At 36.4% G+C, this 12,814-nt stretch overlaps 2 protein-coding genes across 2 annotated transcripts in view; one reads left to right on the top strand and one right to left on the bottom strand.

The window, feature by feature from the left end:
• Positions 1-2,186: 2,186 nt before the first annotated feature.
• LOC108579750 (histidine-rich glycoprotein-like) lies at positions 2,187-6,637 on the bottom strand. Its single transcript, XM_017943357.1, has 5 exons — positions 6,475-6,637; positions 5,542-5,624; positions 3,328-3,561; positions 2,909-3,052; positions 2,187-2,354 (listed from the first exon to the last, which is right to left on the bottom strand). The coding sequence occupies exons 1-5, from the start codon at positions 6,635-6,637 to the stop codon at positions 2,187-2,189; spliced, it is 792 nt and encodes a 263-aa protein (XP_017798846.1).
• Positions 6,638-10,620: 3,983 nt separating this feature from the next.
• The window catches only part of LOC108579819 (transient-receptor-potential-like protein), a 10,275-nt gene continuing 8,081 nt past the window's right edge, over positions 10,621-12,814 (top strand). The window contains exons 1-4 of the mRNA XM_017943440.1: positions 10,621-10,786; positions 11,324-11,512; positions 11,588-11,810; positions 12,490-12,687. Of these exons, the coding sequence (XP_017798929.1) occupies positions 11,333-11,512; positions 11,588-11,810; positions 12,490-12,687 (601 nt within the window). The 5' untranslated portion in view covers positions 10,621-10,786; positions 11,324-11,332. The remainder of the gene's footprint in view (positions 10,787-11,323; positions 11,513-11,587; positions 11,811-12,489; positions 12,688-12,814) is intronic.

The raw sequence follows: 12,814 nt of genomic DNA on the forward strand, positions 1-12,814 counted from the left end.
TAACACGGTGCAAAGCCCTCCTGAATCGTAAATGAAAACCAGCCAGAAAATACAGTTCAGCGAAACTAATTAACCTTCAACTCCGCGAATAAACGTTGCTCCTGAAAGGAGGTGGAAGGAGTTCGATAGGAGGAGTCTGGCTTCCGGTCGCGTGAACGTTCGCAATCTAGCGAGTCGATAGCGCGACTGTATTCATACGGCATCGAGATCGCGACAATGGAGCAGTGTTACCGGACCGTGGCCAATTTCACGCCAAGATTTTCACTTTTCACGCCGGAATAGTTGCTAGAGAGCGACTTCTCGCTTGATCGACAACCGTGATCGAGGATATTTCGTCATTTCCTTTGTCTACAAACGAGGAATCTTTCCCCTGCTATGTTTTAACATTGTTCCTCGACCTCGTGTCCGTCAAACTTTCTCACCGTTGCTTCTGCAATTCTTTTTGTGAAATGCAAATCATATAAATGGTTGTATACAGAATGAATACTTAAACTAATTTAGCAAAAATTCGTAACTAAATCGAAATTTATTAAAACGAGCTATCAAAGTTAGGTTAATTTGAAAAATTCTTAACATATGAGTGTCCTCGGTACATCATTGCTTATCGTTAAATCGTTGATTAGAGTTATCATTCCAAAATGATAACTATAATCAATGATTCTATGATACGTAATGAGGTTATCATTGACTATCATTTCGGAATGATAACTATAATCATTGATTCTATGAGAAGTAATGAGGTTATCATTGGTCATCATTCCGGAATGATAACTATAATCATTGATTCTATGAGAAGTACTGAGGTTATCATTGGTTATCATTCCGGAATGATAATTATAATCATTGATTCTATGATCATTAATGAGGTGATGAGGTTTATCATTGGCTATCATTCCGGAATGATAACTATAATCATTGATTCTATGAGAAGTAATGAGGTTATCATTGGCTATCATTCCGGAATGATAACTATAATCATTAATTCTATGAGAAGAAATGAGGTTATCATTGGTTTATGATATAATCATTGATTCTATGAGAAGTAATGAGGTTATCATTGGCTATCATTCCGGATTGATAATTATAATCAATGATTCTATGATAAGTAATAATGTAATAGGGACACTCATTCAAAATGTATGTTAATATTAGGTACGTAAAATTTACGAGTAGCTGTTTAAAATCAGTTTGATAAATGTTGTAAGATAATTTGTGAGGTCTTTTAATTTGTCAAGATTTGAATAATAATTGAATAATTTGATAAAATAATTTTGTAGAAGAGAAGGAATTATACATAGAGATGGTGAAATTTGAATCTGCTTGAATCTTTAAATTCCTTCTGACTTAATTGGATGAACATATGAGCCTGTATAATCTAATTTTAAATTAAATAATCTAGCAATAAAATACAATACTGAATCCTCTAATTAAATCACTTCTTATTCTACCATCAATCAGAAAGTTTAATCATTATTCTGTTCCAAATGTTTTCCACTGAAGCATAAAAATTTCAAAATTACATAAACAATGTGATTTCCTTTATAGTAGGTTCCACTATAATTCCGGAAATTCATATATTCTGCAAATAGTTGCACAAGTAATAACGAAAGTCTTCGTAACTATTTAAACGAGAAGCACGTGGGTGGTCGAACCTTTTCGAATAAAGACACCGTATGAATAACGCAGACTCCATTTCCTCGAGCTTTCGACGGTAACTGGACTTATTAAGCCCGTCACCTCGAACAGTCAACGAACAGACACAATTCCACACACCTGCACCGCTATTTACGCCTGTGCTTTCTGTTTCCCATGTTCGACTACTTCCTCCCCTCTGTTCCACCGTCTATTTGCTCGGGAATTCTATGAATGGATCGATGTGTTGACTTCCATGAGAATTTTGCCACGACCAAAGTCACTTCGAAAGAAAGTGCAGACATAATTCGACAAACTTTATCGTTTCGATAAGTTGTTTGTATAACTTTCACCGAATAACTTTGTAAATATACCAGTTATTATTTTATTTTCTAATTCGTAACATTTTTTCAACGTACTACAGCATCATTCTTTGAATCTTCTTCCTCGAAGAACTTCGATATGCACGAGGAAATATTTTTCTCTTTTGACTAGTTGAAAGACAGCTTTCGAAACATACATTCGTGTTTGAGGAACATACTTTCTCGGGGAATTTAATGACCACTGCTGGAGAACCACTTTTTCCCTGCCTCGTGTCCGCCCTTTTTCCCGTACTTCTTATCGTGTCGATGATGACTGTCGTGGCCTTCGTCGAGCTTTCGGCCTTTCTGATTGCGATGATGATGGCCCTCCTCGTGCTTCTTCTTCTTACCATGGTGATTCTGATATATCGATAGATGTTGATTATCGAAAATGTAAAAATTTGTCCAATGTTCCAATTTTCTCCAATTTTAGTTAAAATCTCAAATTCGAATTAAATTCTGACTATAATGTAAACATAGAGATTGGAATTTCAATTTAAATAATTTAAAATAGTTAATTTTATATAAACTTTTATATTGCCAAGATGCCATTTCAAGAAAATCGATTTCAAAGTTTTCATTATCTTATTACTTAATAAAAAATTTATATGTACATATAACACATACTTGCTTCAGCATAAACGATTTAAGGAAAAATCATAGACTTATGTGCCCTTTTTCCATTAATAGCCTCAATTCTAAGGATAGCCAATGCTGAACATGGCCGAATAGAATTATGAATAAGCTCGTTACATTTAAAGAACGTCTTCCAATTTTAGTCGAGGTCATATTTAAATTCGAATTAAATTCTAACTAAAATATAGAAATTTCACTGAAGATATTTAATTCTAAAAATGGTCCAATATACAATTACAGTTAATCAAAATTATATGAAATTTGTCAATTTAACAAACCTCACGACGAGCAGAATCAGTGTGTCCTTTCTTCTCGTGTCCACCCTTTTTACCTTCATGCTCGTGATGGTATCCGCCATGTTTCTCATGGTCCCCGTCTTCGTGATACTCGTCATAAAAATCATGCTTCTTCTCGTACTCGTCCTATAATATTTACCAGGTTTCATAATTTTTTAATTAAATTTTCCCCAAACGCAAGATACACCCGTCGCTGTGTTTGATGTTTAACAAATTGAATTTCGAAGTTGTTAAAACTTCAACGAGAGGCAAAAAACTGTTAGACACTTGTTCTTCATTAACAAGTTTAGCGGGTGTCAAAGGAAAGTTGTGTCGGAGATTTTTCAACGATAATTAGGCGACGATTAATTCAATTATAAACTTAGTTGATAGTCAGTTCTTCTTTCTTTTTTTAATTGAACCTTTTTGAAGACACTGTGCTCTCCCTTGGTGCTGTAGCCTTTTTGATGTTTGCCCTCTTCGTCAAATTTTGCACCCTTTTCCCCTTCTTCGTCATGGTGACTCTCGTCATAGTGATCGGCTTCCTCGTGCTTCTTCTCCTCCTCTCCCTTCTTCTCGTCGTACTTGCGCTTGTGGTCCTCTTTATCATGATGGCCTTTCTCGCCTTTGTCGAACTCGTGGAACACCTTGTATCCCTGTTTTGAACCAAGTATAAATGAGTAGAGAGAAGAATTTGAATTCAATTACAGTATTTCAAAATTTGTATTTCTTTGGTGAGGCATATTTGGATTTTTAACTCGACTTTTGGGGATGTTCTATATTTACTGTTCTGTATTTAGGATATTTTAAAATTACAGATTGGAGGAAATTTGTGTCGTAAGGATGATGAGAAGAGAGAAAATATTGATGGAAAGAGAATTTACCAAGTAAATGATCACAAAGTGTTATAATATTCTGGTGTCTCGTTTAACTTACAAAAATGTACCTAATTCAGCGTTGAAAGTCTTAGGTGAATATTCTATCCTCATTTCTCATTATACCATAATTTCGACATTCCTAACTTGAACATTCTACATTTCAATATTCTCAGCTTCAATATTCCAGGCTTCAACATTCCCACCGTCAACATTCCACATTTCAATATTCCAAGCTTCAACATTCCACATTTCAATATTCTCAGCTTCAATATTCCAGGCTTCAACATTCCCCATTTCAATATTCCACATTTCAATATTCCACATTTCAATATTTACAACTTCAATATTCCAGGCTTCAACATTCCCGACTTTAACATTCCCACCTTCAACATTCCACATTTCAATATTCTCAGCTTCAATATTCCAAGCTTCAACATTCCCCATTCCAATATTCTCAGCTTCAATATTCCAAGCTTCGACATTCCCAAATTTTCACTTATAACCCTTCAAATACAAAAAAATTGCCACTATATAAAATTCCCCTGATCAAAATGGACCTCCAACACTTCCAATACTCAAGCCTACTCCACCAAAAAAACATACAATATTACCATCCATATCGTAAAAAAGGATACTACGAGGGTCACACGAAGGATTCACGGCGAAAAATCGCAGAATCGAAGAATTTCCAGCAGACAGGCAATCTCGAGACAAACGACGAGTTCATGGACGGATTAATTGCCAACGTGGCCGGCATGCCCTTTGGGATAAACGTGAGAAGCAATATCTCGGAGGCGTGTGTCTTGCAAAAGGGCGAAATACCGTCTCGTCGTTACGAAAGAATATTTTCCCGGTGAAGAAAGGAGCGTCGTTCGGCCGCTGCAAGGATGTCGTTCGCGCAACAACGACCGTATAATAAATAATCCCACGGGAACCGGCTGGACACTAATATTACGGGCGATAAAAAGGGAGAGTCTTGGACAGGGACGTTGACAATGACGAGCACGGCCGCCAGAGGAAGAGAATCCTGCGAGAGATTTGTTGCAGCTGTGATATTGCACCGAGATTCAGAATTACTGCTTACCGGTGATGTATAGATTTTTTGGATTAAGGATTTATCGTGTTGGAGACTCGTCTTGATGAATGTAGAGATAAAATCATTTTCAGAAGGTGGATCGAAAGAGTCGAAGATTTTAATGAAAATTGAGGAATTTTTAAAGGTCCTTGCAATACTAATCACATTCTACAGTTGAGTGCTCTTTCTTTTCTCTAATTCTTCATTCTTTGGTTTAAAGATTTTTGGAAGGTGGATCGAAAGTGTCGAAGATTTGAATGAAAATTGAGGAATTCTTGGGACTTTTTGTAGTATTAGATTGCTTCACGAATTTTTGCGACAATTTTGGTTCGAGTGTTATAATTAACTTATCATTCATTTTCGTTTCTCTAATTCTTTAAAATTGATTTTTCGTTAAAAACATTGAAGTCAAGTTTTAAATAAACTGAATATTTTTATTGAAATTTTTTCATGTAATATTTCAAACTTTTGGGTTGACTCTTTGATACTATGTTATATGTTATATGAAAAAAAATTCAATAAATTGAAATGTTTATATTTCGAATTTTTCACTGGTTTAGAGACCTCTTAAAATAAGCAGCTTTCAAGAAATATTATATCATGTAAATTCGTTTGTTAAGGTATAATTAAGTAAGAATTTCACCATTCTGTGCACAAAGTTTGTCTGGATAACAATGTTGTACCTTATTGCCCTTCTCCTCGTCGAAGCTACGATGATCTTCCTCGTATTCGGTGCCGCCACCCTTTTCCTCGTGCTTGCTTCCACCTGTTGGAATTAATCGCGAATAAAGCTTTTCACTTCACCTTGAAAGTTTCCGGCGGAATTGTTGATTTCGACGAAAGGAGAACGATAACTGGGATTATTAATATTTATCACATAACTAATGACATTTCATTCTACTTTCTGCAATTAAGTCCTTTTTCCCGAGTAATTTCCCATTATCAAAACAAAATACAAAATATAAAAATAAAAAATCCGTAGACGCTGAACACTGTGTAAAAATTGTTTGCACACAGCAGAAGCGTAAAAATTTATTAAAAAAAAATAGGAAATTAATTTTCTCTCTCAAATTCAGTGACCCCCGAGAAACTTTAACCCTTTGCACTCGGAGCTGATTTTTCTGTAGGAAAGTTTGCAAATCGGATCTTAGAAATTTTCTAAAATTAACGTAAAACCAAACCATACTATCTTACTTAACACGTTAAGCGCCATGTCAGTCACCGGTGACTGACAGTATATTTTTCGTTCGGGCCGCGTCAGTCAGTCGACAGACGATATACAATTTAAAAAATTACATTCTACTATTAATAAATTTTAAATAATTTGAAGATTATAAAAGAATGTACCTAAATATTACTTGTTACCACAAAAAAATTTTAACGAGTATTATTAAAACACATGCAGTCTTATCGCAATCTTGCACAGGCATGGCGCTTAACGTGTTAAATATTCGACGTATTCTCTATTTCACTACGGCAATCAAAGTAGAGGGCCCGTAGATCTGATCTCTGACTTGATCAATTATTTACCAAGCGGCGATTATTTAATGTCGCTACTCAGTCGCCACTCGATTGCAAAGGGTTAACCTCGCGAAATTTCGAGGGGTAACACTTGCCTCCGTGTTCACTGGCGGCAGCCTCGAGATCCTCTCTGTACCGGAAGTTCACAGGAACCTTCTCGGTGCTCTCATCGCTCGAACAACTCCCAAGAAAGATGACAAAAATAGTGAAAAGCATGAACAACCTTGGAAAATTTATCACACAGCCTGTCGACACCATATTAACCGATGATAAATTCGCGAACGTTCAACGATACAACGAGTACCTTTAAGAATACAAGAGATAGCTGGTTACTTATCGTTGGAAACGAAACGAAACACTGAAGATCGCGACGATTCGTGGCAGAGATTTATCCGCACCGTGGTTCCTCACTTACATCCTTTTTCTTTCCGCTCTGCGTCCGACGGACGCGTTTTTCCCGCGTAAAGAAAGTTCTCGCTTCCGAACGACCAACGGAAAAAGACGCTTCTTTATCCGCTTTCACTCGATAGATTCCCAATAGTTTGACATCGATTGCTTGTTAAACGGAATCGTTTATCGACCATTTACCGAGAAGGTTCGTTGACATGGACATTTATCCAAGAAATCTAAACGCTTTCCCTTGTATAGAGCGTCTTATTGTATCGAAAGAAGTGGAAGAATTCATTAAACATACTTCGGTAACTACTTTCAACTGAAAAATTCATTTTCACGGAGGAATAATATTTTCGTCAACTTTCTTTGATTTAGATGGAATGCGATATGTTAAAATTATTTCTTACGATATCTATTGCAAACTCATTGTGATATTTCTAACGGAGAAAAGTTTAACGAGAAAGAAGAAAAAAAGAAATTCCATATTTCAGTAAAATTCAACTGCGATAGCCTCTTGTTTATGAAAATTATTTTAAAATTGCCCTTTGAGAATTTTTACTACCGCCTTGAGAGATAAGTTCACGATAGAAAGATTTTTATTTTAATCATTAGTTTAGCTGCGAATCATTTCTTTCGATTTCTTGTGCACAAAGAAATATTTTCCTTCTTTTTCTCAGCCGTTCAATTAGAATATTTAAAAATGAATGAAAATATCCAATTTTAATACAGAAATGAAATTGTATTTCACGTAAGAATAATGGAAAAGTTTGAGAAAGTGTAAGTGATAGAAAAATTGATAATTTATAGGATCAAGTAGTACGAGTCAAAGATAACGACGCCTCTTCGATTACTACAACATTACACACACGTGTGTAACGTATAATTGCAACGCTATATCCTACGGTACACCATAAGTTTCATGTCTACTTTATCGCCACCCTTCGATCTAACACGTGGCGTATTATTTTTGCGCCAGGGAATCGAGTTCTCAGACTGTTGACATTTTGCAGTTTCCTTGAGTCAGCATCGATGGGTCCCTTTATTTTCCTTGCGTTTAACATCCTTCGAATAACTTTAGAAGTTCCTCTGTGCACAAGAGAAGCCAAAAAACAGGAAGAAACTTCTTTTTGTGTTTATCGATGTAATAACCAAATACACATTGAATACGGAACATAGTTTACTAAGAGAAAATTTCTCTACTCGTTATCAGTAATCTACGATACCAAACTATTACGAATTTGACATAAAATAGAGAAGAAAGATATGTTTAAATTGGGAAACTTTCGAAAATGTCGTAAAACCAGAATTTTAAAAAGAACAGATGTGAAGAAAGATTATTTGAAAGCTTTACAAATAAAACAATTCACAAAATGGTATTTGAAATAAACAGGTTCATCAGATATTTCTTGATATCCTCCAAAAAAATCCAATGAAACCCCCCAAAAAATCACAGGTCCATACAAAATGGCACATCAAATCAAAATTCTGCAGGACTTCAACGCTCTCTGAATGAAAAAATTCACAAGAATGTATTTAAAAATCAGAGATAGACAAAAAACTCACAAATCATTGTACTGAAAATAACAGGCCAGATAAGAAATTCGAAAAATGCTTAAAAAATGAAAGTAAAGTTACGAAATAGAAAATTCTACAGTAGTCCAAAGCTCTGTCAATAAAAAGAATACACAACCGACCTGTCTCTAAAGCACAAACGAACACTCTTGATCGAAGACCTGTTGATATCATCCAACTAATCGAATAAAAGTCCTCTTAAACCAGCCAATCGACTCTCCTTCGAAACAATGCGGTCAAAGTGGAAAAAGCTTGGCGAACGGAAGCTGCTAGATGGTCTGGGTTAGATCCATGATCGTGGAACATCTACGTGGTTGCAGCCAACGAGCAAACATCGACTGCAACGAGAGGAAGGGTGGATGAAGCCGCAGTGCAAACAGCTGAATGGCTCTTTTTCACCCTCATACCTCCCTCATCCGGCGACCTGATAAGCCATAAGAGGGAACACTTTAATACGGGTCCAGTTTAATGAATTTCGCAGTTGTAACCGAGCAGGTTGCGTGGATAATCGGCCTTAATACTGTTTCAGCTCTTATTAACGCTTTGAGCTGTTTACCGCGAAGACGTCGCGACGGTCTTCCTTGGCGTATCTCGTGAGGACATCGTTAGGTGGGAATTAGGCGGTCGATCGTGTCCTCGTTACGGTTGAAAGTCGAGGATTTCTAGGTTGAATAGGGAGAAGTTGAGAATTTTTTAGATACATTGAAATGAAAATAGAAAGAATCCGTCAAAGAAGTGATATTCGTTAGAAGGATTTATTAGCTAATTCATCTAAATATATTGCAACTTATACTTTATCGTGCCATAGCTATCGTCGAGAAGGAGATGCTTGGCGGTGGACAAATCGATCTGAAAGATTCACGAGCTAAGGGTATCGTAACTTTTAGAAGCTATTCCAGAGAACAATCCGCGTAAAACGATCCTGTGAAAAGAATATCAAGGACGATCGTGTTGCAGAGCCATAACAACGGAAAGTGCTAAAACGCGTCTGAAGATTCGCTTTTTTTTCGTCTGGTAATTTGGAAGATATTACATCGTCGATACTTTATTGCATTGTATAATGCTTAAATCCTATAAAACTTAAAAGGAAAAGATATGTGTGCGTGAAGCACAGGTGTAAAGAAATAATTATTATAGACAGTTCGAACATTGGAACCCCACTTTTCGAAACTTTTACACTATGAAGAGTAATAATACTTTACCCATTATAAATTCAATTAATACAGTTAATAATTCGAACACCAAGAAACAGGGAATAATCGGAAGAAGTAAGAAAGAAATTTTAAAAATTTCTAGAGAAACCTTATGATCCAATCCTACATTCTCCCAAACGAGAAAGCAGACAATAGTATCAAAAATTAAAGAACAAGCATACGTATGAACTGAAGTATACATAATTTCCAGAATAAAGAATATTCTCATTAAAAAAATGCGTAATCAAATTTCCATATTTTACACCCACCTATTCATTATCATCATTCCAACATTACTCGACCATGAAACATTCCAACATTACTCAACAATATAACATTCCAATCTTACTCAGCAATAAACATTCCAACATTCCTCAACCACAAACATTCTTCAATCATAAAACATTCCAACATTCCTCAATCATAAAACATGATCAAATTTCCATATTTTACACCCACCTATCCATTATCATCATTCCAACATTACTCGACCATGAAACATTCCAACATTACTCAACAATATAACATTCCAATCTTACTCAACAATAAAACATTCCATCATTCCTTAACCACAAACATTCTATCATTCCTCAACCACAAACATTCTTCAATCATAAAACATTCCAACATTCCTCAATCATAAAACATTTCAACATTCCTCAACCACAAACATTCCAACATTCCTTAACCGTAAAACGTTCCAACATTTTCATCATTTATTCCCTTCCCTTTCCCAGATCTTCAACAATCCACTAATTAACCATCAACGTAAGAATGATAAGCACAGTTCTGTGAGACAACACAGAGATCTCGTAGGAAAATGGCATCAGCCACTCTCATGAGGACAGTACTTTGCCACCGCCATTATGGCGGCCACACTTCACGGACGGCCGCTTCGAGTACCCCTTAACAGACCGTCACGTGGCTAACGAGATATCGATAAGCAAATTAGTCCGCATGTGTACGCCACCTTAAGCGACGGGGCAAATAAACAGGGTCTCGGTTAATACTCGTAATTCGATTTCCGTCATCCGCTATATAAGCGGCGCCGGCACTGCACAGCGTCGTTTTCTCGTAAATTTACACTAGCAACCTGACGTCCGTGGTTTCTCCTACGACTACACACGGACTGCAGGTGAACAAATTCGTGTGCAATTTTGACAGTGGTGCTGTAAAAACTGGAGGATCCATTGAGAGATCCATCGATATCATTTGAGACCCAGTTACGTAACGGGAGTAGGAGAAGAAGGTTCGTAAGTTATAGTGAAATTGTTGAAAACGTGGTTGACGATGGATTGTAAGTGGAACGCAAGGAGATATAGTCGTCGAAGTCGTAATGGGGGTGGAATGTGATATTTTGTGATACGAGTTAATTAGTGCGGTGGAGTTTGTTTTAACAGAATTGAGGAAAATTGAACGAGTTGACGAAGTGAATGTTGGATCATTTAAGTGGAGCTTTAATCTACATTCCTTCAGTCACAATCTTTTCTCGAAAATCTTTGTGATCTGAGAAAGTGTCAATATTATCCAGAATTGCTCTGAAAAAAATATTTTTGAGACTCTCACATCTTTATTTTAATAGCGAAGATTTCCTATTCACATTAATTGATCTAGAAAGGAGCCAAAAATTTTTTCTTAATTCTGAAGAATATCTATTATCGACATATGTAACTACTTGCTCTTTCGTCAATTTAACATTTTTCCCTTTACTTCACTCCTGGATATTATTCTTCCTTACATTTTTTCTTACAAGTTAACACTTAAATAATCTTCTTTTACCCATCAGAGGTCCAAAATGGGCTACGAAAAGACAGCAAAAGAACTAGAAGCTTCTCCAAACGAGATGGAGACCTACGTGGTCCAACTTCCCAGGCCTCTGAACATCGAAGAAAAGAAATACCTCTTGGCAGTTGAAAGAGGTGACCTGACAAACGTTAAAAGATTCATCCAGTCTGCTCATAAGGGTGACATAAACGTGAGTCTTCAACGAAATTCATTTTTTCCATTCTAGTGTGATTTTCCTTGCGTAACATTCGCGTTTCAATTCCAGGGCAAGTCGTTGGACATAAATTGCGTGGACAGTTTGGGTCGCGGCGCGCTGTCTCTAGCAATCGACGCAGAAAACCTAGAAATGGTGGAACTATTAATAGTGATGGGCGTCGAGACGAAAGATGCACTTCTACGAGCGATCGATCAGGAATTCGTGGAAGCTGTGGAGTTGTTGCTGGAGCATGAGGAACTTATGACTGCTGCTTATGAGCCGGAGGATAATCGTGAGTGATGATTTTTTTATTAAGTATAATGCAGAATTGGAATGAAAAATATTGAAACTTAATATGGCCGAAAATTCATGAAAATTTCAATGAAAATACTATTTTCTTTTATCTAATTAAACTCAATGTAGGCAAAAATTCATAAAAATTTCAAAAGATGCGCTGTTTCTTTAAAATTCACCCTGTATGTAGATCGACTAACCTTCTTCCTCTATTCTAAGAAGGATATATAAAAAATAGAACATTTCAAAAAAATAATGATTAAAACTTGAGCGACTTGAAAAGATTAACACAAAATTGAAAAGGTTGGAAAATCTTTCGCCGAGAATTTCCAAAATCTGAAGAAAACATTGTAAAATTAAGATTCTTCAACTACAGTGGCACATTCCATCGTTTCCCTTCGAAAAATAAAATTCCCATGCGCGAAAGAAATTTCCAGATAAAATGGAAAAATTGGCAGCAGGAAAATCGTTTGTCCAAAATTGCCAAAGTTCAAAGAAAAGGAAATATCACGAAATTAATATTCTACATCTTCGCTAACACATTCCATCATTCCCTTCTCTTTGAAAGGATAAAATTCCGATTCAACTGAAAGGAAATTGAACACAAAATTTACAATCGTGTTCCTCGAAATCTTATGCTTTTCTATATAAAATAACCGTGCAATCTGCTGTCGCAGCTACGAAAGAGATCACTCACAGCTGGCAGAAGATCGATCCAGCCTCCGCGAGGTATCCGCCGGAAATCACGCCGTTGATTCTGGCCGCGCAGCGGAACAACTACGAGATCCTCAAGTTATTACTGGACCGCGGTGCGACTCTGCCCATGCCGCACGATATCAGATGTGGATGTGAGGGTTGCCTGCGATCAACCACCGGTGAGACACGCCGCGTGCAATCAAATAAAATAAAGCTATCGATGGAGATGTGAATATCTCTTTTTTTTTAACGTTTTTATTGTACTTCCTTTTTTAGTCCTGTTCCTTGAATCTACAAAATATCTAC

This window comes from Habropoda laboriosa, unplaced genomic scaffold, assembly GCF_001263275.1.
Source record: "Habropoda laboriosa isolate 0110345459 unplaced genomic scaffold, ASM126327v1 scaffold72, whole genome shotgun sequence".
Taxonomy (NCBI): Eukaryota; Metazoa; Arthropoda; class Insecta; order Hymenoptera; family Apidae; genus Habropoda; species Habropoda laboriosa.

Excerpts from the sequence above, each read along its gene's own strand:
- LOC108579750 (XM_017943357.1), bottom strand. The coding sequence starts at position 6,637 with ATGGTGTCGACAGGCTGTGTGATAAATTTTCCAAGGTTGTTCATGCTT. Across the intron at positions 5,625-6,474 it reads TGCCGCCAGTGAACACGGAG|GTGGAAGCAAGCACGAGGAA; the intron begins GCAAGTGTTACC and ends TAATTCCAACAG. Across the intron at positions 3,562-5,541 it reads ACGAGGAGAAGGGCAATAAG|GGATACAAGGTGTTCCACGA; the intron begins GTACAACATTGT and ends GGTTCAAAACAG.